The sequence below is a fragment of the Labrus bergylta genome, chromosome 10 (genome assembly GCF_963930695.1).
Source record: "Labrus bergylta chromosome 10, fLabBer1.1, whole genome shotgun sequence".
Classification (NCBI taxonomy): Eukaryota; Metazoa; Chordata; class Actinopteri; order Labriformes; family Labridae; genus Labrus; species Labrus bergylta.
The window spans coordinates 13267030-13293692 of record NC_089204.1 but is presented as its reverse complement, the minus strand read 5'-3'; the positions used below and the strand labels follow the sequence as shown (position 1 = coordinate 13293692).

The following is a 26663-nucleotide window of genomic DNA, read 5'->3' as shown; positions in this document are numbered from 1 at the left end:
CTAAAAATATGCCTGCATACATACAAATGAGTTAACTGTGAGAATATGAGACAATACCCTTCAACAAATGTCCTATTCTTTCCCTTGAGCGCTGAACTCAGCCAAGGTCTTCAGTCTTTAATTAGCTCACTAGGAGTTATCCGCTGACCTGATGGAGGTTTTATTCCTTAGACACCTGCCTCCCCCCTTACACACACACACATAGATACCAATCCACACTCACTGTCTCTCCTGCTCTCTACTGTATCCAATATTAACATGACCCCAATGACAGACACATCACACTCCTGCACTCTCTGAACATATTCACACACACAATAATCAATATTTATTTATGGTCCTTTGGTCTGATGCAGGACACCTTGAGTTTGCATATTTGTTGAAGCAATCCCAGCATGACTTCACTTGATGACACATCTTGGTTGATTTGTAGTATGATAATTGTTTTGTGTGAACACAAAATAAACTAGAACTAACTCTGAAAAAATTGAATTATCAAGAATGAATCACATACAGCTTTTGCAATTTAAATGACAGTGTACATGTATCCTTATACTCAAGTTATGCCGAATTAGTTCTTTCATGTTGCAGTTGTTCTTTATTTTTTTTCTGTGATTGTCCTCAGTTGTTTGAAGCTTTTTCCATGGTTGCCTTAACTTGTAAAGATAAATATGTGTGAACTAATTTGTCAATTAAAAAGGTACATATCTGAGCATCTATTGTACATAAAATGTTACTTCATCTGGAGAAACCATTTTTGGACACAGCATAAAGAGATTCATGATGTGGTTATACACCATTTATTTAATTTGAGTAATTTATTTGACACCAGCTAAACTCACTGATTAACAGTAAGGTGTGACTATGTTGTATCTGGCTTAATGTTTAAAAGACATCATCAAATCAGAATTAATAGGAACATATTGTTTGGAACTTCAGCATTAAATGTGCTACAAAGGCACAAAGTAGTATCCAACAATATAAGACATAGCTGTAGCAATAATTTATTATAGCTGTTAGCTATAAATACTGCAACAAAAAGGACTAAAAGGATGCAATTTCAACGTTGCATCCATTGTTCCTTTGCAGTACAACACAATTAAAAAACAAACAGCTTCTTTCTGTGGTTAGAGTAAAATATAGGAGCCCATTCCTGTGTGATTTATTGAGGTACAGTAAAGAAACCACCACCATGCATATCATTTGGTTACATTTCATTTACTATCCCTATAAGTGCCCAGCCGCAGCACGACTTCCCAAGCTTTGATGTTGTGTAATTATAGCTCCAAAGTAAACAAGTTAAAAAGGTTGAAGATATGGCTTTATCAGCAGTGGATTCAAAATTATACAATAAAGGCTTTAGAGTGTGTCTTTAGCTGTAAAAGAAACTTAGAGACATGTCTTCTTTGCTTTCTCCAAATAACATTATGTACGATCATTTCTATAGCCATTAGGGAATCAAAAATCGCATGTTATTCAATTCTCTAAGATAATTATAAAGGGAATGCTCTATCTTTATTTACGTAGACTCTGGAGTACAAACTTCATAAATTAATTGGATGAAAAGTTGCTTATCCAACAACTAATAGTGTGTCTTCATTAATGTTACCCTGTCAAAAATATAAACACTATAGAGTTCCCCAGGGCAGCTATCTAAGACCTCATCTATTATTCTCTAAATGCAAGTGGACTGTGTACATTATACAATACCTGCTTAGAGAAGGGACACTGGTCAAACCAAAACATCAAAATGTGCCTAAAATAATGTTGTTTCAAAAACAATTATGTCAGTATAGGTACATCTTATCATGCTGATTTACGTCTACATGTTCATTACTCTTTGAAGTTCAGATTGAATTAGTTATATGATGCTATAAAAAGTAAGATCACGCCCTGATTGACAGTTCTGAGAGGCTCTTGCGGGCTGTGTGAACTGGTTAATCTGAATAGAAAAGGAACGGCGAGAAAAAACGAAACAAACAATTACACAAGAGTCCTTTTACTTTATATAATTGTGAATGTTTGCTTCAAACTGACTAAAAAAACCTGTTCCTCTGTGGACCGTAACAGACGTTTTATCGTTAAGTTGAATGTGTGTTTTGGTTAGCCAAAAGCACTTCGTCCATCTTTCTTTTCAGTCAGTTGATCTGTCATGTCAGATGAACTACAATGTATTGTATGAGTGGGTTTTATGAAGATAGTTGAACATCTCCAAAACAAAGAGTGTAACTCCTACAGCAGAGCATATCTTTAGAAACAGACATGCCTGTATGGGATGCTTCACATGGCCTTTACCTAAAGCCAATGCTTGAATGACTTTGAATGTCTTGCTTTGTTTGTTTTTTTTGTTTGTTTAGCCCTCATGAAGAAAAGTTGCTACTGCTGTTTGCCAATTGGGATTCCACATAAGTAAATGAATCCAATAAACAGCACATATCTTTTCAAAATGAATACTTATCCAGGCAGTGTGAGTGTCAAGATATTGCACCTGACAGTCATTTGTGTTTGCAAAGTCGCATTTTAACATTATTTTAGCTAACAGATTTGATATTATCACACTGGGAGACATTAGCAGCCACCATTACAAACCTGCCAGTAGCTAGCAGCTGATTTATAACACGAATCACAGCTAATTCCACCGACTTCCTGCCTGCACTGCTCCATCTGCAATGCTGATCGATCTGCCTTTTGTATCTCCATAAGCCAGCCTGCCGTGCACTATTAGAGGAGGTATAAAGTTACTTTGTGACCTTAATAAAACCTTCACTTTCTACTTTAGCATGCTGCCTCCTCCTGAATCAAGCGGCTCAGCAGCGTGTCCACATTAAAAGCAAATACCCAAGCTTGATCTGGACACTGTAAATCTGTTCTACATCCTGATCCACTCCTATCAGTTCGCTGTGCATGACTCTGTGACAAAAGTCATCCCATTAAAAGTATAAAAAAATCAAAAAACACCAGGCCACTCCTGTCCCAGGAGAGTGACAGAGAGGGCGAGCACACAAGTGGGAAGAGGAGGAAACCGTTTAGTGCGTTAAAAAAAGAGTGACATGGTTGAGAGGTTCCTGCAATGAAGGATTCAGTTTGAGCATTTTTCAATTGCCGTTTGCAGAGACTTTCTGCAACAAAAAAAAAAAAACCTTTCCTGAGAAAGACCAAAAAATAAAAGTCTGCCTTCATAAAAGGTCCAAAGCCAGACACAAAGGTCATGTCTTTTCAACAACAGAATTTCTCAGCACGACACACCGCTGGGAACTAGCCAGACAAACTTAAAAAATAGAAAGATAACTGAGCTGTTGCACAGTCTTAATATGTAGAAATGTCTTGGAAAATTTAGCAATTAGCAAGTCCCACCGTTGGGCCCTGCAACAAAGCAATAAACGTAAAACTTATTTCTCTGGCACGTCTTTCATTCCCAAAGCACAACATAGCGTTTAGGTTGTATTCATGGCTGACTTTGTGTTTTTTTTTTCCTTCCGAGGGCTTTGTTCTCGCTGTTTCACAATGCAAAGCGAGTTCTGCTGCTCCATTTGAGAATGAAAGTTTGATGAATCACTCTCTCTTCCTGTAGCAATTATTAACTACAGTCCCCACGCAGAAACATACAATCAGAGCGGGTGCATGTCAGTGCTGTTAGTAAAAGTCATGAGTGTGGATCCCCGTGATCTCTCCTGATCTCAATTTAAAAAAAAAAACACCCCCACTTTATTTATGCATAGTTAACATGGAAAATATTCAATCAATGTGCATGTTTTTACTTCTCTACTAAACTATTAAAATACATCATTTTTAAACAGCTTTGGGACATCAGTTTTCCTAAATGTATAACAGTCAATTTTGCAATTTGAGTGTAACACAGGAGATAAAGGCAACTCAAATTTATTAAGACCATTCTTGTTCGATTGGACCCTCCATGTAATGCTTCAAAGTCCTGAAATGTTTGGCCTGTTTTGATTGCTTGGTTCAGTTAAGGACAGACATAAGGAGTAAGAGGCCTCTGGTTTGAGGTCGGTTAACTTTTAATGTTAATTGGAGGTGCAAAAGGTCAGTTCACAGCTCTGACACTCAGCGGGGTAAGTGGTGCAGCTGTCACGAAATGTTTTATATAGCACTTAATACTATTGTTTCTTCAGCATCATTATAGATGGTAAAGTAAGTACCAGCAAAGGAAAACCATCTGAAAAATGTTCCAATTAGCAAGGGTTGTTTTAGTGCATTAACAGGAGAGAATATCTGTTTCCAATTGGATTGCTGTGATGTCACTGGAGCAAAAGGAGAAACACAGAACACATGAAGAAAACCCAGGGTGCTTTTAAAACTCAATAGGCTTCTAGTTGTTGGCTCCAAACAGCTTAAATTCACACAGAGAGACACAGAAAGGAGCGCATATTTGTTAAATGGTCCCAGCAGGCTCTTTCTGGCAGCCTGTCCCCCAATTCCGTTCTACGTTTTAATTTTATCTGGCTTTCCAGTTTGTTGTGCATTCACACTGGGAAAATGACAAATTTGAGTTACTGCGCAAGCCAGCACGCAGACTGAATTTGCTGGGTTTTTGGAACGCAGAGTTGACGGACACTATTGTCTAATAATTCAATGCACAACTAAAATGGGGGAGCTAAAATTAAAAGCAATTACAGATGATGGATGACAAAAGAATAACAAACGATTTTAGTTGGGATGAGAACATTTCTCTCTGTTTTTGCAGTTTTCTGTTTCGTGAAGGGAAGCAGTGTTTCAAAGATGTAATGACTGATCAGGTTTTTCCATTTCTTCACTCTAATGTGTTGAGGATTAGGTCAGAATATTAGTCAGTTGTACTATATAAATAGTTGAAGGCTTTGTAGAGTAACAACATGTACGAGCATTTGTAGAATGGAACTTTTTTTTTGTGTGATTTTTTTTTTTTTTACTACGAAGACTGGAACCATGGTGTGAAATTAATTTAAGTTCACTCAATTAGGAGTAAAGGTCTGATTTCAAGGTCAAGGTTAGCTTAGTTGTGGAGATCTGTGTCTTTGGCTATCTGTTATCTGTTAGCTGTTCATAAACGTAAAAATACTGACACTCAATTTGAAACCTTTAAATATTATTTGGTATTTGGTATTATTTGTATCACATAATACAAACCAGCACTTGAGACTAAGATCTCAAATTATTCTCGAATTTTGTTTCCTATAAAGAAAATGGGTACATGTCAAAGTAGGCCAATGGTAATAAAGATAATTAATTTATCTTCATAAGCAAAGACTTGAAAAAGCAGGAAAATAGTGAAAATAAATATAGATTAAAATACACTTTTTGTTTTTTTAAAGCAACCCTCGCAGCCCTCGGAATGACCCACACTTTTGGAACCACTTGCGTTGTTATCATTTTTACATTTAACTCATGCACTTTGGTGCTTGTGGACAAGCTTGCTCTATTAGTATATAAGTAAACATTTACCTGATGTTGTCTATTAGCTTGTGCATTACATTGTGTGTGTATGTTTGTGTGTGTATGTTTGTGTGTGTGTGTGTGTGTGTGTGTGTGTGTGTGTGTGTGTGTGTGTGCGTGTATGTCTGGTTGATGTCCAGCGACATGAGAAGTGCTAGACGCTGACACGAAAGCTTGTCTGCATCCATCAGGATCACTGCCATCATCCCTCCTCTCCTCTCCCCTCCCCTCCCCTCCTCTCCTCTCCTCTCCTCTCCTCTCTTCTGACTCTCTCGTCTCCTCCACTTCCCTCTCTGTAACAAGCTGACAAAAGACAATCGGACCTGGAGGACCTTAAGTACTTTACATCGTGACAACTCCTGACAGCTGGATTCAACCTATGGAGAACAAGAATATGTAGGGTCTCTTGTATGATCTATCGCCGCCTGGAGCAAAGCATTGTGGGTCTGCAATCCTGAAATAGTTCCTCCACTCTTGGCTGGGCACAAAGCGCCCTGCAGTAAACCAAAAAATAGAAAAATAATGGCTCCATTATTGACTATGTTTCTGCAGCACATGATTATCTTTTTATAGCCAGCAGTGTTTATGTACACACATAAACACGACCCTCCACGCTCACACTTCTTGCACTCTCACACAGACACACACACACACACACACACACACACACACACACACACACACACACACACACACACACACACACACACACACACAGGGCCTAATAAAACCATTATATGCAATAAAAATCTCATTATATGCAGATTAAGAGGCACTGATAAGAAATCAAATGTAATGTTTGTAAAATTAATCAATTAAATTGAGATAAATTTTAGCATTTCTCATAATTTACAGTAGTAATATTAATATATAAGGCCCGCAGGGTAGAGTTCCCACCGTTCATTTATTTTTGGTGACTCAAGCGCAACTTAAATCATTTCATAACTAGTATGAGTCATCATTTATTTATTCATACTTATTCTATAAACGGCATGATCAAATGTTTCATGATTGTTATTTTCAAAATACTGTGGCTATTAATATGTGATGGAATTGAATCCTACTTTTTTCTTCCAATGTTGTGAGTAGGCTGCACATATGTTACTCTATGAATGGACACATCACTGACATTATAAGCATTGCCCAAGATTCATTTGACATAACTAAAAGTTTACGCTTATTCTTGGTTTCAATTGTTACCAGTTGAGTGAAAACTATTTAACATGCCTCAATTTAAATGTAAGAAGTATAATTGTATATGTGTGAAGGCAGGAGAAGCAAGCTTTCATTACTATGTTCCTCCGTCTCATGTGTGGTTCTTATAACCAAGGAGCAAAAGGTAATTGAGTTTCATTCATATAGTGGGTAAAATATATGCCTGGTTTATTAAGGCTAATAGGACAGAAACTGCTCCCCATGACAGCCAAGATTTAACGTCCTAGAAACAGGCAGATTTATTAAAAGACCAAAGAGAAATGTGGAAGTGTTCATAGCTCTAAATCAGTCAACACCAATGAGGAACACTGATTTTTTACATGTAGATGTCATCAGGCCAGGACATGATTAGGCTGAACTTTTTTTTATTTTCTTAGGTTACAAAAAATTCCACTTTCATCGTGAAGCATCCACATTTCAAGATCTTAAAAGGTAATCTTAAACACTCTGCAATGTAACTGAGTGAAATGAGAATGATAATAAAATACATAATCATATGCACATCTACATGTACATACACTCACTCACAGCCAATCATCATCGAATGAAATGAAAAACATGTCAACAATAGTCACAGGGGTTGACAAAAGAGTTAAAGTGAGTCTTTGGAAAATAGTTGTATGGCAAGAAGTATGAAATGTGTCTACTAGGTGTTGATATTTGTCACCCTTCAACATGCATACTGTGTGTATATGCACTATAGTCACAAATAAAATCAACCGAGTGACTTTGTGTTCATCCTGACCCTGTTTACTACCCAGTTTTCTCCCCAGGGAGGCATTCAACAAACATCACGTGCACACTCAAATTGCAATGTTATAGAAACTATAATCTGATTCATTTCAGGATTGATTAATAAGGGTTCAGCTCACATGACCATTAACAATTGAAATTATTGATATACTATTGACATCCTGGATTTAATTTCATTAAGGAGGTACTTTTTTGAGCTGGAAAATTGAAGCTTTTCTTTGAGATTTTAACCGTATGCTGACATCTTACTTTCCCAAATCCATTTAAACAAAGTTGCAGTCACAACAAATGGTTATAAAAAAAACATGATTACATTGAAGTTAAACATCATTATTAATTTAACCACAGCATTCCAGCAGCAAACTTCCGGCTTCAGGGTGAACTTTAATGGTCTTGAATTGGAGAAAAGCAACCTGATAGGAGAAATGACGGGCCTTAGTTTAGGATGTCAGGATGGCCATTAACTGAGGTTTAGCGTGACTGTGACCTTGACTGTAACGCATTAAACATTCATGACCACCTTCGTGGAAGATGAGTTGCATTAGTAGTTGCTGCGTGCATTCAATGTGTTTGGGGAACATTTCCTCCATGTGTGCTTACATGTGTGTGCAATCAATGCTCTGTCCTCGTGAAAAAAAAACAACAAAAAAAACACACCGACAGCGTCTTATTAGTGGGAGAGGAAGACGGACGTGTCGGAGCTTAGGGCGTCGCTGCCATTTCAGAGTGAAGTGCACTACAGTGAAAACATACATCAGCAGCCTGGTATAGCTCCCAGGGAACACAGGAAATTCAGACCTGCTTAATATTGCAGACACAGCTTGTCTTCAGTTATCCTCGCTTTTCTATTTTCCCTCTTTCTGTGTTTCTCCCCTTTTCCTTCTATTCTCAGCAATCATTTATTTGAATATATATATATTACGTTGCATCTTCTCCTTGTCATATTTATTTTTCTTTGCCTCTCGTCATGCACGCTGAAATTTGTCTTGTGTCACAGTCTACTCGCTGAGGATAGATTCCCTGAGGTAGGCATGGAAAATTACAGCGTCTTTGTGGCCATGCAGCTTAAAAACTTAAAAAATCAATAGTACTTCTCTGGGCTCTCTTTTTTGTATTTATCCAGAGTTCTCCCTCTTGCGAGATTGGGCCATGCAAACTTCGTCAGACTTTTGGAGGGAAAAGGAGAGTTCATTTGCATAAATTTGCATCATATTAACACATCAAACCTGCTGACTTGAAAGGGATGCCTTGATTAGGAACACCACCAAATTACTGTACGTCTGCTTCCCCGCTCCTCTCTCCTTACTATCTTCTTGGCTTTCTCCCCTTTTGCTTCACCGCTGAGTATTGTTACAGTACACTACACAACCTGTATGTGTTCATGCAGCCTCACAGAGAATAATGATGAAATATCCCTCAACCTTTGATGTGCCAAACACTTGGTATAACCCTGTCTTTGTTTGACACTTCTTCTTTTTTTTTTTGCTTCTTCCTCAATAAGGTCATGACTCTTTTTCTGTCCTCAAGGCATTACCGGCACCTTCTCAAACATCCACAGTATGTGTTCAGTGTCTCCATGCCCACCTACAAATTGCTCATACATATTACCGCATGTACTGCCAGATACTATGTTACAAGTCTCCTAAAGATGAGCTGACTGTGTGGGTGTTTGAATTTAAATGTGCTCCCACATCACACTGCTCACTGATTTACATCGCTGATTTATGTAATGAAATACATGCTGGCTGTCGCTCACTTCAAAAGCACAGCAGGAAGTGAGAGAAGCCCCACTACCCATTAATCTGATAACATGGAAATATTCCTGTTTTTTTGATTGCTCAAGAGTTATGGTGTAAGCTCTCCCAATTGGTGTGAGGATAGTCCTCAATTCACGACACATTTTGGGAAAAGCATCCTGAAATATTATGACCACTTAAAGAACATTCTGTATTTCAATGTGACATTGTTATTTTCTTTTGGCAGGTGAAAAGCCTGCATACCTACCTGTAAAGTTTATGCTTTGTACCTATTATTGTGTAAACTTAGCATATAGGTTCATTTTGAATTAAGGAATTAAAGTGTATTATATTTTGGAATTTTATGGCTTTGTAAAAACATCAGAAACATCTTGTCTCTGGTTTAAAATGTAATGCAGACTCAACATCACATTAGCTTCTTTTTTTAATAAAGGGTGGACTGAGATGATTATTCAGAAACAGAACTTCTCAATGACTCTGCATCGTATTAAATAATGTGTGACTTTTTTGATTCAGTAGAAGTCGCCCCTGAGCACATTAAGCATGAAACCAAACAAATTGCAATTTGACGAGAACTCTGGCATGCTGAAGCCCCCGCTCTCCTCCAGCGACACACTTCCACTTGAGTTCGCACGGAGGAGTTTAGCCCAAGCCGCAGACAAAATTGTCCTTGGCTGTAGCTGCAATTGCCTGTGGCCTGCATTGTTGTGTCAGCAGGCTAATGTTAGAACACTTCAGTTAGCTCGTAGCTTCACAATTCATATAAATTGACATGGCATGACTGATGATCTAAAAACGCATGTGACATCAAAATAAGCAGTGAGTAGGCTATGTTATTCCATTTTCTCTATTCCTGAACTCAAACAGCTTTAATACTCAAGGAGAGTAGTCTACCGTCTCGTCCACGTGAACCTGATGTAAACACGGCTCCAACAACAACACAACAGGCGAGACTCGCGATTCTCACTCATTGTCAACAGTCATGAGTCAGAGAGACATTTACAGAGGATATACTTGATTTCTGCTGTATTCATGTGTAAAATGTTGCACATTCTTCCTTTAAAGGGCCTTTCTGTGGGAATCTTAAGCAACGATAATCTAAATCAAAGCTGCGAGGAGCATTGAAGAGGCCCTAGTACCTTAGAGGTGGTTGACAGGAGTTACATGTTACCTCCTGTGCCCACTAATGTAAGTGACACTATTGAACACAGTAACCATTCATTTTGTTCGTGTCTATTGTTGGTAGAGCATACTGGGATTTTTACATAATTTGGCTGATGTTTGTAATGAAAAACTTACCATGTCTTATCACTAGGTGGTGCTATTGCTAATAAAGGAAATTCGCATTTACACGTGTTCAGGGTGGGACTCTCACATGTAAAATGTGGTACAGATCTAACGTAGAGTATGACAGTTAAAAAATCCCCCACTGGCAGCTTGGCGAGACATCCGTTTTTCGCCGTGTCACCAAGGTCACACCATTTAGGGGAAAAATCACAGTCTTTACGAGGAAGCACCATCCAAGACTAAAGGCTTCTTTGACCATTTTGGTTATAAAATAAGTGGATATGTTCACATACTAAGAGGAGTACATGGAAGTGTAAAACCGCCAATTTCCTATTGCCACTTGGTGATGCTATGGCGATGAATGAAAATTGGCAAGGAGACATATTGAGGCACGGACTTTTAACATGAATGTGAGATTTGGGGCAGATGAAAGTATAACAATAGTTCCTTCTGGTTGAATAGGGTCTCCTAGGAAGAAATGACTGCTGGAGTGTGCTTCCATCATGAAATGTAAGCCTATTAAGAGCTAACATAATTTAAAGCCATCAATATTTCATGTCTAGTTTTGAATAAAAAACATTCCTAAAGTGCACACAATATTCATTATTCGAGACCACACTCAATATTGTTATGTTTTTGCATCCACCTTTTTGTTTTATTCCAAAGAGAAGTGTTTTTTATTCCTTTATTGGTGTAGTACCACTGATATGATCTGCCAAATTTTCATGGAATCTCTGCTGTGAAACCCTTAAAATGTAAATAGTAGCAATAAAGGCAGGAATTAAGACACTTCTCACTTTATTCTATCTGACAGTTTCAGGATATTCACTATCAAACCGTCTTTAAAAAAAAAAAAAAACCCTGCAGTTGGCTTTATCAGGGTCTGATTGCCACAGGCTGTGAGGGTTATTCTCAGGAAAACGTCACTGTGATTAATGGTGGTAATTAGTCAAAGTGCTTTATTCATAACTGTGTTGTAGATGACAATTATTTAAAGCTCTAAAGGAATTACCATCTGCAGTGAACAGCCCAGTTCTTTATTTGCCGTCACATTTAAAAAAAAAAGTCATACCATGTGCTGTTATGTGTAAATCACAACACAGATTCCAAAACGCAGTCACTTGTCTTAAGCTGTTTCCACATATGGCACTCTTGAAAATATCCAGATCATTCCAGGAGGACTGCTCCTGCTTGTTGCAGAAAAGACTAGGAGGCTGGTAGGAGAAACTCCAGGTGAAGTTAGAAATTCAGCTCTTCCTGCAATATTTTTTCAGGAGTTTTCTACAAGTATGAAAGCCTTATTAGAGTTTAAATAATCATGGTAGCATTGATAGACTCTCATCCACTGTCTTACTTTTCCTAAATGAGCATATAAACACTTCTATGTTTGTCCCAATAGTTAGCATTCTCACACTCACACAGCATGAGATGTTTGCACTTGATTGGATACACTGCTGTTTACCAAGCTGAGTGAGCTAATGCAATTGCACAATTAAACTTGTTAAATCTTGCTAATTAAAACCAACAAAGATGTCAATACGAATCGATGGCAAGTGGAGGAGTTGGAGAGTCTGGGACATGGCATTGAGAAAATGGCTTGGGTAAAAGTCACATTTACAAGGAAATTGCACACAAATCAGATGTCAAGAAAAGTTTTTCTTTGCATGTTGCACTCAAATATGCGTACATAAAACTACACATACATCTTTATACTCTGATATGTACTATGTTTGTCCAAATCTGCAGTTAGAGGGTCCACGGGATCACACCTAACACAAAGGAGGCATTTGATAAGGCACCATGACTTTAATTTCCCCCTTGTTTTGTTCATTAGCAAGCAAAATAAAATGTAACTGGCATTGTTTCGGCGTCTGCATATGTTGACTGTAAGTCAATGCTCACTCTGCCCTCAGTTAATGCCTGTTTAAAGTAGTTCAATTCAAAAATAAATACAAATGGCTCCGCAGTACAACTCTTAACTAGCTTTGTCTCTGAAATTGGTTGAGCTCAGTAGGTGTTCGTGTTCCTTTTTTTGTTGTTGCTGAAAACAGCTCACTGATGACTAAAGTTAGATCAACTGGAATATGGATTTATGCATAACAGTTTTTCCATCTACATGAAAAGTGTAACTTTCTAATTTGTTAGGCTAAGGCACACAAACTAATCAGCGAAAACATTTTGGATTTGGATACAATGATATTTCTATATTGGAGTGTTGTTTCACAACTCATGTTCTCCTGGTTAAGTGAAAGTCTTGCACTTTTGGTTGGTTCATCTCCCCTGACATCCAAAGTGGACTGGATGGACCTCTCTACCGGAACACTAGCTCTTGGCATCTAATATCACCGAGGCTGGGTCAGCTCATAATCATAAATTATATACAGATTACAGTGCATTAGTTTTTTTTACAAGTACTGGTTTGACCAGTGAAGAACAACAGCATGTTATTATATGAGCATTGTTGGAGAGAGCCTGAGAACAAAGAATTTCATTACCATTGACTGCAGCACTGTAATTGATGCGACAAAATAGATCTGACAACAAATAAAGAGTTTGAAACACTGGGATTAATTTAATCAGGAAATGTGCTGGAAAAAAACAAAAACAAAGAATGAGCTAAAAGGGACTGACGGCTCAGCAGAGAGGCATATTGAAGTGTTCATTCTCCTTCAGTTTAGACTAGATAGACTGATTGTTAATGCATATCTGTATGCTGATCAGTAAAGCTGTAAAGCAAGGCCATAAGAAAACTATACACTCGCTAATCAGTGCTCTAAACTCTTCAAGCTAAATAGAGAAAAGACATAAAGGAATATAAAACATATGGATGGTTAAAAAACTCAAAGATGATGGCTGTTTCCTCTCTCTGCATTGCATGTTTTAACACCCTGACTGAGCTGCCAAGAGATCATTAAGTCTTCATTGTGTGCTAATTAAATAAGCACACAGTGACAAAATCACGTTTGGCCACCATCGCTCACTCTCAACTTGTGTTCACCATATCACAAAATAAGCAAACACCCTCATCGCCTGTTTTTCCTGGTTTATATTTGTTGTCCTCCTTGGCTCCCTCCCAGCATCTATTTTCCATTTCCAGGCACGCTGAGTGCTCCTCTTGGCGTCTTGGAGGATTCACTCGTCGAAAGTGGCGCGTTCTCGCCTCAATATGCGGTCTCTTATCTGTTTAATTTTCTCCCACCTCGAAAAGCATGCCACGGCATCAGCCTTGTTTATTACTGTCAGAGAGACACCAGTCGAAACTCCCACTGGTGTGCCATTATTATCGCACAGATGGCGATGAGGGTTGAGGGAGAGAGAGAGATAGACGGAGAAGCAGAGACGTTGTGAGAGAGAAAACAGGGAGGAGGGCAGTGTAAGGAGAGAAAACACAAGAAGAAAGTGAGAGAATAAGTGGTATTTTTCATTTTAACAGCACCCAGATTGTTTTGTGAATGTAGGCAGGAGTAGATCACATGTTTATTTTTTTCTGATATAAAAACACACCTTTGCACTGCAGGAGAACACACAAACGTGCACTTAAGCATTCTATATTGTGAGCATTTCACAGACCTTTATCCCTGGGGCTTTTTTCCTGTCAAAGTAAATCCCTGCTGTCAGAAACAATATTGCACAGAAAGCAATGACCCCCTCCATACATTCCCTGACTCTTGCTATGCCCACTTGGTCGTCTGGGTGGGTCTCTTGAGGTGACACACACTCACAAGCTTGTTTTTGTGTGTGAGTGGTAGTATGTTCTTTCAAATGCCCACAAGGGGGACTTCAGGACCTTGGAGAGTGACATTCATGCTTAATTGTTTTACTTGTGTCCAAAGCCTTGACTACATGGCTTCGACTTCAAAAAGTCTTTTTTTTTTTTTTTTGTCTTTGCAGGTTTTGTGTTTGTTGAATTTTAACACAGGAAGCACTGAATCTGTGGCTCAACTATTTGTAACTCATCTTGTGAATTCTTATAACTATTTTTTTTTTTTTATTAAACCTTTCCAAAACTGGTCACCTACCGACAGCTCAAAACATGCTCATTGAGATTTAAATGTGACTAATATGAGTACAAATCAAACATGTCGCACACATGCGACATGTTACATCACATAGAGGCATTACTATTTAATTAAGTGCATTGCATACCTACAAAAACAATCCTCACAGTATGTTAAATGTCACATACCTTCTCAGGGTCACCTATGTAATGCTGAATATGTTGTGTAATTAACTGACTAAAGTAGCATTACGGGAGACAAATAGCCTATATTGTCATATGGAGGACTTGTTGATTTTGAGTGCTAGCAATGGGATTGATGAGCTACTTAGAGGGCAAAATGGAAAAGATGAAGTGCACAACAGTGACACTGCTCTTGGATGTTTTTTCATCCTTTCTGTAGTCAGTTTCTTCATGCCATCATGATGCGTGTTGATGCACATCTTGTATAATTTCCTTTTCCATTTGATGCTATTTGTTAAACTGATTTAATGTGAAATAGTGTATAGGGAACATATATAATATTATTAATGAAATGCCGACTGGTGCATGAAGTCAGTCTTTCACTCCTTGCTTCAGGTGCCTGTTCTGTTTTCAGTTGCATTCTAATCTCCTTGTTTACTGCCAGCTTAGATCTGTGTTATTGCTGCTGGTTTTTCAATTTCATGCATGCCTCTTGTTAATTGGCTTGCCAGTGTGTGTGTGTGTGTGTGTGTGTGTGTGTGTGTGTGTGTGTGTGTGTGTGTGTGTGTGTGTGTGTGTGTGTGTGTGTGTGTGTGTGTGTGTGTTAACAAGCGGCAAAGGTAATGTTTTGTATTCCACCGAACACCCAATCTCTGCACCTTTGAGGCCCAAGTCAATCCGGCTGTGCTGGTCTGTGGCTGAACACTTTGGAGGAGCCCGGGGTCGCCCAGGAAAGGAAAGGCAGGAGTCCAGAGAGACGGGATGGTGGATTGTGAGGATTGTGAGAGAGGCAGGAAGGATTACACCCCAGAAAGAAGTGGTTGGCCTTCTGCACAGCCTTCCCTCTTCTCTCCTGTTCTTTAGAACGCGCAAGTACTGTACACTGCAATCATTGTTTTCAAGTGATGGCCATTTTATACTTACAGAAACATTCACTTCTTCCTACAGCACTTCACCACGTCTATGTACTTTAGTTATTATTAATGTAGTCCTCTTTGCTTGTTATGAATATATAAGTCCCAACTTTTCATTCTCATGAGTGCTGGCTAAGAATTCACGTAATATGCAGTACCAATCACTTCATACTCAAACACAAAAAGATAGATACAAAAAGTTTTTACAATGTAACAAAACAACTGCAGTTTTAAAGAGGTCATATTTTGCCCTTTTTGGGGTTCGTATATTTAATCCATGTACCTACTAAAGTATGTTCACAATAGCTAAAGTTCGAAAAAAATGTATGTTTTCATGTACTGCCGCTCCATGCACCGGCTCACTTCTGACTATCTCTCTAAGGCTCTGAAGTGCCCACGTTCAGAGTCCACACGTGTGCCAAGTCTGGTCTGATTGGTCGGCCTGTCGGCTCTGCCGTAATTGGTCAGTTGCTCAGCACGGTTCTAGAAAATGACAGACCCCTTTTACCATATTGGGAATGCAGACACTTTGGCTCCAAGGGGAGCAAAAACATTAGCACCTTAGCACTACTGTGCTACCGCAGGCTACGGCATATCGTGGGCGTGCTACAGAAGTTAACGGGCCTGCAACATGAGCTGCTGGGCTTGCCACAACGAGCCAATGGGCTTAGATCAGTGATCTCACACTGACAAGACGTCACACTGGCACTTTTTTTTTTTTCGAGGGGGGCTAGAACCGAGCGTTACATGCAGCTAATGCTGCAGCTAACAGGAGGAGGTAGGAGAAGCCGCGTTTCCGCAGACTTTGAATTTTTGCACATAGATGTGCCTAACCATGAACAGGACACTTGGAAAACACACTAAAGAGCATATAAAACCAGAAAAAGCATAATATGACCCCTTTAAGTCTTATGTAGACCTTAAGATATTATTGCACATTATGAGGATATTATTGCTCATTGAATGTTATTGCAGATTGTGTATTCTAACTGGTCTTCATTATTGCTTCTCCTCTTCAGTGAAGTTGGTTGGAGGACATTAGAATGGGGAGAAGTCACAACTAAGGTGCCAACTGCTGTTCAGGTTGTCTGTTCTCACTGTATAAAGTTGCCAATTGTTTTTATTGCCAGTCAATTTGGGACCAGGTCTTGATCGAGCTTGCAGGGGGGGAAGCTTTGATTGAACAGCATGATGATCCAAAAGAAAATTAAATGTGAATGAAGATTTAAGAACAATAACATGCAGTGTGCATGAATGACAACATTAAGGATATGAGCTATTTTTTCTCTAAAACCCTCAGTAAAAATGCTCTCTCATGAGGTAAAATAAGTCAACGACAGAACGAAAAGGAATGCATTTTTTTTACATAGCTGTTTATGTACTTTCATCACTGGATGCAGATGCAATTCAAGATTTGTGTGCAGTAGGAAGGTGGGCATTTTAACCAGATTACTGATATGAAATCTTACATCAGTCATTTCCTTTTTTGTTTGTAAGGGATGGTTTCACTATTCAACCCTTGGTTGGTGTAGAGGTCAGCTTGATAACCTCCAACACAGTCAGTTCCAACATCCCAGCGTCTACCACACAAATTGTGCCAGCGTGTTAGTTTGTGTGTGTCTGTGTGTGTGTGTGTGTGTGTGTGTGTGTGTGTGTGTGTGTGTGTGTGTGTGTGTGTGACCCTGGTCTCAGTGGTTGCAGCTTTTCAGCGATCCCCTCCAACCCTCTGTTACCTCTGCCAGGTGAGATTGCCTTTCCATCGCTCTGCAGCAGCCTTTTTGGACAAAGGGCAATGAAACAAGCTTGGCTAACCCTTGTTGCTAACTAGACTGAGGGAGGTCCTTTCTGCCAGAAGAAAAGAACTAACAAACAGGCTAGAAATCAAATCCATCATATCTTTCGTAGCACCAAAGACAGAATCAATAAACAGTGGCAGGCAAGAAGAGCCAACAGTTAGAGCCAACTAAAATTAAAGTAAAGAGTGAATAAGAATGAAAGGAGCAGAGGCAAATAGGGCAGCAGGGAAAAGTAATTGCACTTGAGTTTTTTTCCTTTTTGAGGAAATCCTGCTTAGCCGAGAAAGTACTTTATCAAATTCTGCATCACATTCTTTTATAACTGACTGCCTTGGCCTCTTGCCATGTTCTGAAAATATTATCTTAGCACACTGACTAATTTACTGGTTAGCTGAGCACTAATGATTGAATGCTGTACTATGCTGCCCAAAGCAGTGAGCACTGGTGTGTGCGTGCATGTGTATTTTTGTATCTGTGTGTGTGTGTGTGTGTGTGTGTGTGTGTGTGTGTGTGAGAGTGAGAGAGGCCTCATGACTCATGTTGAATCCCTCCCTTCTCTGCATGTGCCGCCCCCTGGGGTTGACAAACACACGCGTCGCACATCGACACGCTGAACAGCGCTCTGGGGGACAGGCTGCACACATTTTTTTTACAACGGGTCAGAAATGGCACTTTGATACTTATGACTCTTTGGAGAAAATCGTTGCAAAAAGGATCGAGTTTCATTTGGCATATAAAAAATGATTAATTCCGTGACAAAAAGGGCCACAATTGGACTTAATTTATCGCCATTAAATGCCCTGATTGATCACACGTTTACAACCTGATTTGTCTCAATTTGTTGTAAACACAAATTGAATCAGATTATACATTGATCCTGAGCCTGGGGTTAAATTTGTCATTTTTTTGCTGATTAGGATAAATTAGACAGGGTGTCAAATGAAGCGTAAAGTTTTATCTCTTTTTTCCTAGAATGGTCAATCATCGTTATACAGTCTTTGCTTTCTGGTCTATTGTCACTTAAGAGAGAAAGCCAAGAAGTATATTACATAATAATAATATTCATATTAAAAGTTTTATTCCAACATGACCAATTTTTTTACCTTTGCTTGAATCCAAAGTATAAAATATTACCCCATCTAACTTTAAATATTATTTTAAACAAAGTATTAATCATACTTCATAGTTTTACTGCATGACCATACCGGCTGTTTCTCCAATTAAGAGCGTCTGTCAGCCTGTTTGATGGTTCATAACTGCCCCTTTTAAAGATCACCGCTACACCATTAAGCAGGAAAGGATTTTTTCTCTCTTCTCGCACCTGAACACACACATTAACATGCACAGATAGAATGTTCAAGGCCATCCCAGAGTACATCGCAAAGCGCTGCTCTTTAACAGCTCTGCTTGCAGTCCCAGATTGTGTTGTCTTGGCAACGGAGGCCAGCATGGGAGGAGGGAAACAGTCCTCCCCCATTCTCTGACTCCTTGTCCGCCTACACCTCTGTCTATCTTTCCGGCTTTCTCTCTCCGTCTTCTCATCCTGATTCCACTCGTGTCTTTTAACCCCTGTTGCTTTTAAATAGAAGACTAAAAAACAAACTTGTCTGTGCTGTTTTGGTTGATATTAGACTGGTGCATAATATACTCAAAACAGCGGAAGACCAACTAAGGCAGGTTTCTCACCCATGCAATACACTCACAAGCCACCAGTCGGTCTAAATTCTTGAAGAAATGTGCAGGTCGTCAGCATAGCGGGTTAGAGAAACCTTGTTAGTACATGCTGACTTATGCTATATAAACCTCATTGTTCATTGCTCAACCACAGTGGCTCATTGCTCAACCACAGTGGCTTCAATGAAACATAACTAAATTCTAACCCTCAAGGAGCAATATCTTGAATTACTTAAATCCAAATTATGATCCCTGCATTTTTGTAGCTTCAGAATCTTGCAACTGCTCTGATACGTCATTCTGTCAAGTCAACAAGACTCAGTGTGCTCAACTTGTTTGACTAGATGGACTACATGGACCTAAAACTGTGCCAGCTTGCATGCAGATACCAAAAGAAGTCTGTTTCTATATTAGACTTTCTGGGATTCAATCCCATACCTTAAACAAATAGAATTCCAAAATAAGGTTGTACATAAGAATGATATTTAGTGCTCCTGAAGCATGCAAGTACATTTCATAACAATTTTACCATGTGACTGTAATTTTTCTAGTAATGTTGTCGATGCAAACACACACACTGTAAACATGTGTATACACTAAGATGTCATCTGCATATATGTGAACATGCATCGCTGAATCTCATGTTCATATTTGTAATTTACAATCCAGTGACTTACTTTGCCGAGCCAAAAAAAAAAACTCACCCCTCATCATTATCTACATAATACTCACAAACAAACGGATATAAACATGTACCCAGGGGAGGCAAGACAGGCTCTTTGAAAAACAGGTCGGGTGGAAGTCCTGGGGTTAGATTTTGGAAGAAGTTGTTCTGGGACTTAATTAGTAAAAGGCCCCACATTGGAACAGGCCAAGTGCCCATGAGCTCTACTCTCAAATCTGGAACAACTAAGAAACACAACACACACACTAAAGGTGGCAAAACCAATTCTTACATGCACCCACACCCAAACACACACATATAAATAGGTTATGCTTTAATACACAACACATAGCTGCAGAGACTAAGCTGTGTAAAGTGTAAAGGATGATTCTAAAAAGCCGAAGCTCCTATAGATGTGCACCAACAGCGAATAGAGAATGAAAGGAGCTCTTCACAGTAAATCGTTTGACTATCAAACACTCAACAGTTGGTAACACGATCTCCAAATAAACATCTCTATATTGTTGTATAATCCACTCCTATATCATCTATATAAACACTGTTTTTATAGTTTGTTCCAAACAAACCCCAATAAATCCATTTGCAACTAAATCTCCAAACCAGCATCTCTTTCTTGATCTATAATCCACTTCTATAGAATCTGTATTATCACGGCTGTTTGATATTCTCTAAACAAACTCCTACATATACATTGCTAAATATGTAAACTCTGGCACAGATTCAGGATAGTCTGGCAGCTGCTATATATAAAAAGGGTGTTTGAGAAAACCATGGCTTTTAATATGTACAGATTATTTGCAGAAAAGAGCACTAAACTGGGATTGGAGACATCCAATATTATGACTTTGTCATCTTGAAATCAATACCAACTGTTGTAAATATAAGATGAATAATACCACTGGTAGGATAACCAGAAAGCATTTCATTTTTGATAGGAAAAATAATTTAAACTGAGGACCTTTTTCTGTGATAACCTGAGGGTGTATGTCACTCATTTAACCATTTAAATCAGACAAACTGTCACAAAAATCTGCATGACCTTAACTTTGCCAAGATAAATGACTGATGAAGTATACTACCTTTCTCAAAATGAAAAGAATCCTAGCTATAGATTTGGTGCCAGACTAGCAGACTAGAAGTCCAACAAATAACAGATTTTATCTGCTAGATTTCTTTTCAAAACACAAAACTATATTCAAACTGAATCCATCCAAAGTTTCTAACAAAGTCTGGTCGAGGTTACAGACAAGCCCAACTCTAAGCAACGGAAGCAAAGGAAGCTAATCAAAATTAAAGAGAAGAAGAATAAAATATCAAAGAGCAGTAACTCCCTGAACCATAACAACATAAAAAAAAAAGGCTAGGTCACTTACTTGCAGTGCTTGTGAGGTCCACTGAGCGTCTCGATGACAAAACATTCACCTCCGTTCAGACAGTAAGCCAGGTCCTTCTCATGACAGGGTTTGAAATGCTCCGAATGCAGGGGAGGAACTGTTGGAGATGCTGCAGGGAGAAAAAAACAAAAGAACGTCTTGTTAGTCACAGTCAAACCCAAAATATAAATATCTTTATTGTGAATGCATTATCCCTCTAACAAATAGGCTTATAGTTAACTGTCTCCCAGCAGCTTTTTACTCTTCAAACTTAATTATTGTCTCTTTAGTCTACAATTCCTCAAATAAATCATTGCATCATCCATAAATTGCCGCAGAAACAAATGGAGCAGTGAGTCAGTTTTCCAGCAGAGGCTACTTATTCTCCATCCAGGGATCCATAACGAGTGTCTGTCTCATAACATACTGCACATTGTGGATAATAGCAGCACACTATTGTTTGTTTAGGCCCCAGCAAAAAGATGGATGGAGGACGGGTAATAATCTGTCCTGCTGTGATTAATACTCTGTGGACACACGAGTGCTGTTGGAGAGCTTGACTTCTCTCAGCGATTTATCACGACATGCATGGCTGAGTGTGGACAGTACACACAATTGAGGGGAATCTGCTTAGCGTGAGTTAATGGATGAGCTTATCAGTGAAATTAATAAGTGGAGCTACAGCTTAAGAGGAAATATGGTAAAGTGACCGGATCCTTAAAACTGTACAGTTCAATGAATGATGTTGGGAGTTATTTGTGGACTTGCTGTGGATAATCTATAAAAGCAGGAAAAGAGGAATGAAAACGTAGATCTGTTGGAGAGTTGGTACCCAGCCATCTATCATGCATGTTTTTGATGCAGTTGGTAAGGGCAGGGCTTTCAGACGTGGGAAGAAATCAGATCTGCGCCACAGTTGATGTTCTTATTAACACCAGAGCAGACTGCTGACTGTTTCCTTGATGCTTACAAATGAAAAACGAGTCTGCTTCTGGATCTCATTAGGCCATCCTTAGCCATGTTTTCTAAAGTCGCCGGTGTGAACGGTGATGATCCACAACTTTCTGCCTCAGTGATTGAAAATCAGTTGTACTTACAGGATGTTATTACCACTACTATACTTATTACTGCATTAGATTGTCCTTTAATGGTGTGTGGAAGATGCATTCAAATGAACTGGAGCTTTCTCAATCAAGAGATACTTAGGGATTATTAATAAGATGTGTTTCTTTTTTTTTTGAGGGGGGGGGGGGGGGGGGGGGGGGTGGATAGTAGAGGAGAGGTTTCAGTAGACCCTCAAATCCCTTAATCAGCACTTTGAGGGTTGAGTGTGGGGCTGCTGGGTGAAATTATGAGATGCCGAATGGTGATGAGGCTCAAGGGATCCTAAACAACCCTTGGTAATTGGCTGCTGGGGGACTAGTTTCCCTGTGAGAGGGGAGAAGGCTGGATTGAGTCAGCAGTGAGTTGTGATTTTATTAGGTGAAGCAGTCAACATGCTGAAGATGAGGGACTTAATCAAAGTCGTAGCTTTCATCCCCCACAAAGTTGACACTTTAGACAACAAGGTAAACTAATTGAAACCACAACTGCTGTATTATATTTAAGAGGAACAACATCATATCAACACATCAAGATGAGTTTATGCTTTGCGTTCTCAGCCCAGGTTGTGAAATATACTCACATTTTTCAGTGCCAGTTTAAAGGACCTTCTGTGTTAAAGAACTGATGTTAAACATGAAATGGTTTGTTTGGTAAGGTAAAGGCATGGGGATTCTGTGGGGTCAAAATCTGATTGGTCACCCCAAATCCTAAATTAGAATTGGCTTTTGCCTGGTTATGTTCAAACCAACTACTGGCTGTACAAACGAATGCTTGTAGTTTTTCTGGCCTTTCAGTGGAGCACATTTTTGTTTGTTTTTTTGTACTTTGTTACTGAAAAACATGTATTATTTTTTAGTCATAAAAATACACACATACAAAGGAGTACCAGCGTGACACCTGTGAGTAATCAGTTACACACAATGTGATTAATGGAGACAAAAATGGTACATGTGTCAGACACATACTTCATGCCACAATTATATAAATATTTCCTGGTTGGGCCAACACACTCAAAACAATCTGGACATCCCCTTGGGTTTTGATCCAAAACAGCTTGGTTAAAATAGCAAACACTTTATATTGTACAATAATAGTAAGTAATTCAGTGTTGACCTGAACCTCCCAGCACTTTAAGTAAGTGACAAAGTAGAAGTTTTCTACTCTGTTTTTCAATGTAAAATCATTTATGTAATGTAACTGCCCTGGAGTAAAAATATAGTAAACATTAACTTTTTCCATTTAGGTAACCTTCAGCTTGATAATGAGGCTCCAACTGTGAAAGCACAAGCATTGCATAACATGCTATACATTATAAACTAATTGTATCTACATTGAATCCTTGTTTATTAGCCTGTTTTCCCCTTTGTGGTGCTACATGTGCAATGATGCTGATGGGTGACACAGCAGGCCATTCAAGCCTAGTGTGTCTGCCTGTGCTCATTCCAGACTTTCACACCTGAAGTTTGGCAAGATCTCTTTTGAGAATAATGTGAAAATGATGATCTGTAACTTGCATGACCCTCTTGATATTGAAGCAAATCAGCCAAAGACAAACTGTTGACTGCAGAGCAGGGGTCATTAACTATATTTATACAAGGGCCAGCTTTATTCTAGACAGAGACTGTGGGAGCTGGACTTTAAAATATGCTTGAATGTAAGCCCTGACAGCTGTCAAGCCCAATGTGAAGAAGTCAGTGTCACCTAATGCAAGTTCTTCATTTTATTGTTTAATCGCCCATTGATATTCTGGGGGCCGCATGGGCAGCTTTGGGGGGCCAGATGTGGCCTGTGGGCCACCAGTTGATGATCACTGCTGATGTGTTTTGTTGATCCAGATTTCAGTAGGTGAATTAAGATTGCACATTGTAAAACTAAATGATGTATGTATTTGTAACAATTAACATGATATTTATCTTACCTTAATCAAGCTACACTTACCAGAAACAGGTTAACAAAGCATTTAAGAATAAGTTGCATCTTTATTTTCTAACATCTACTATTATCCCACTTATGGGTTGCAGTTTTGCAACTTAGAAATGACAAAAATGCACAGCATAAACATCGGTCCAAATAAACACGTAGCTATGAACTTTCTCAAGTTTTAATTCGAAGTTAGTTCCCACTGAATCACAAAAAGAGAGAGAACACTCAGAATAGAGTGGGAGAGAATTCACATTATTACAATGCCAATTTGTATGTCCTGACATGAATTCTTTGGCTTGCTTCACATTCTGCATACAGACACACTTCAAAACAAAGGCCAGAATCTCAAAGCCCTGCTGCTTCTTTCTTAGCTCTTGCACTGCCACGCTACTAGAATATTTTCAAACATAAAGGATTTCCCTGCAGACACGATTTCATGCTTGAACTGGGCTGTGCTGTTTTGTTAGCCCTGGCAATAAGTGACAGAAGTGCCATTTGTCGTCCTCTCCCCCTTTGTTTTCTTGTTGACAGAGTTGTCACAATGCTCTGTAGGTTGTTTAGCTTAACACTCGTCACCTGTCAGCTCGGAAGCAGCACGAACTCGAAGAATTGTGTCATTTTTAAGAGGGAATGCCAGAGTTGACAGAAAAAAAATCATTTTGGTCGGCTGAAAATATCACTGCTGGATTTGAAAACATTGCTCACTGAAGGCAGACGTCAATCACTGCGGGAAAAAAACAGTCCAATTTACCCCACCCTGCTGTGAAGAGAGAAAGTCAGAGAAGCAGCGCAGGGATCAATAAACCATCGGGTGCTGAATAACACAACTCTCAACTTCAATCTCTCTTTTCCTTCGGTTGTCTCCATCTCTCTGCCTATAGGAAGAAAACTAGGAAGGTTTGAGGAATCTGTTGATTTTCTCCTTTGCATTAAGGCACAACTTTGGCTGCAAAGGAGAAAGGGCAGCAGCAATGATCTTTAAATAATTGAATCACAAGACCAATCAGATCCATTTCTGAACTGTCTGGAAGACTCGCAAAGAGCTGAATATGCAAAGGAGATCAACACCAAGATGAAACCAATCACTACTGGGGCTAAGTGATGCAATATTCATGATTTAATTATTGTTCTTCCGTTTTGTAAATCCTCGGCAGTGAGGGAATATTCAGGCTAAATTTGGGAGTTCATGAATACCAATTTGGAGAGCTGATATTGTTACCCTGTCTCCATCAAAATAGGCTTTCATACTACTCATTTACATGACCCAAATAGCAGTGAAGAAAGCTATCACCACTCTGGACAGTGGCCTTCATCCAGAGCCCAGTTTGTTGCCAGGTTTAAAACCCTCAATTAAGGTAAAGATATATGTCCTGCTAAGGCTCAAACTTCTGTGATAGTGGGGTACTCCATAGATTTGATTCTGTACTTAACCATTAAATGTGTAACTTTAAGGACATGGGCTTTATCATACCCTGTTGAATTTGATTCATTTCATCCAATTAATTTCATAATTTCCCTGGTATATTTTTTAAACTACTGTAAATATTTGTCAAAAAATGTTAAGTATTTGAAAAAGCATTGGTTTTCTTTGAAATGTTGAACGGCTTGAGATACTTTGAGTTCAAATGAGTAGGATATGGAAGACAAACATTTTTGCATCAAAAACATGCAATAGAGTCGACCAAACCCACGTGATACCTTTATCATCAGGAACCTTTAACAATGTTTATCTATTCATCTTCTTCTTACCCCTCACTATCAAATAATTCCTTTTTTTTAACATCTTTCTATTGTTTTTGCTAGGGAGCCATGAGTTCAGTTAACAAAGGGTCCAGAAGCATCAGGTCAGCAACATTTCCTATCTTGTTTCCTCTTATTGTCCAATATAGAAACATTCATCCATGTCATACTGGACAATGGACTTTATAGTGTGGTGATACATTTCTTTGTGTCATTTCCATGTAGCATTGAGCTTCACTGAGCTAACAAACAGAAGAAAAAGACATTCTAAAATGAATCTTACTCTTTGACTTTTCCGAAGGACTTTCACTAAATGAATGCTTAAATATTGTGAGAGTTGCTCTGTTTAAATATTGATCATTTTGCCTTGCTAAAGCAGATTTTCTTAACAAATGTGCATTTTTTTCTTTGCTGGTGTTGCAATCTCTTCTTAGTTAATTACATTCAAAGGGGCAGTTAAGCAAAATGTGCTTAAGCAGAATTTAAGTCATATTTTATCTAGAGCTGACAACAACCAACAAATTAATGATCGGGCGTTAATCAGTTAAACCTTTATGTCATACATTTGTTTTATCTTGACACTGAAGGCTGAGGTAACATTACCAACATGGTTGAAAATATTTGCAGAATTCTAACAAATATTTTCATGTCCACTCATTTCCTCCCTGTACATGCATGTGTACCAAAACCCTGATGTGTTTGAGGGGGCACAAGCATGACAGTCCTGTGAGCTTGGCAGTGATGGCGTCCTTCATGGATGACATTCCCCCAGAGTGGCAGACTGACAGGCAACCGGCAGGCCAGCCTGCCAGGCAGCAATGCTAACTGA

The 26663-nt window shown here is 38.9% G+C and overlaps 1 protein-coding gene across 1 annotated transcript in view; it reads right to left on the bottom strand.

Moving 5' to 3' along the window:
* Window positions 1–26663, bottom strand: part of LOC109987945 (pro-neuregulin-3, membrane-bound isoform) — a 361472-nt gene that overhangs the window by 118772 nt on the left and 216037 nt on the right. The window contains exon 2 of the mRNA XM_020639228.2: window positions 21068–21197. Within this exon, the coding sequence (XP_020494884.2) occupies window positions 21068–21197 (130 nt within the window). The remainder of the gene's footprint in view (window positions 1–21067; window positions 21198–26663) is intronic.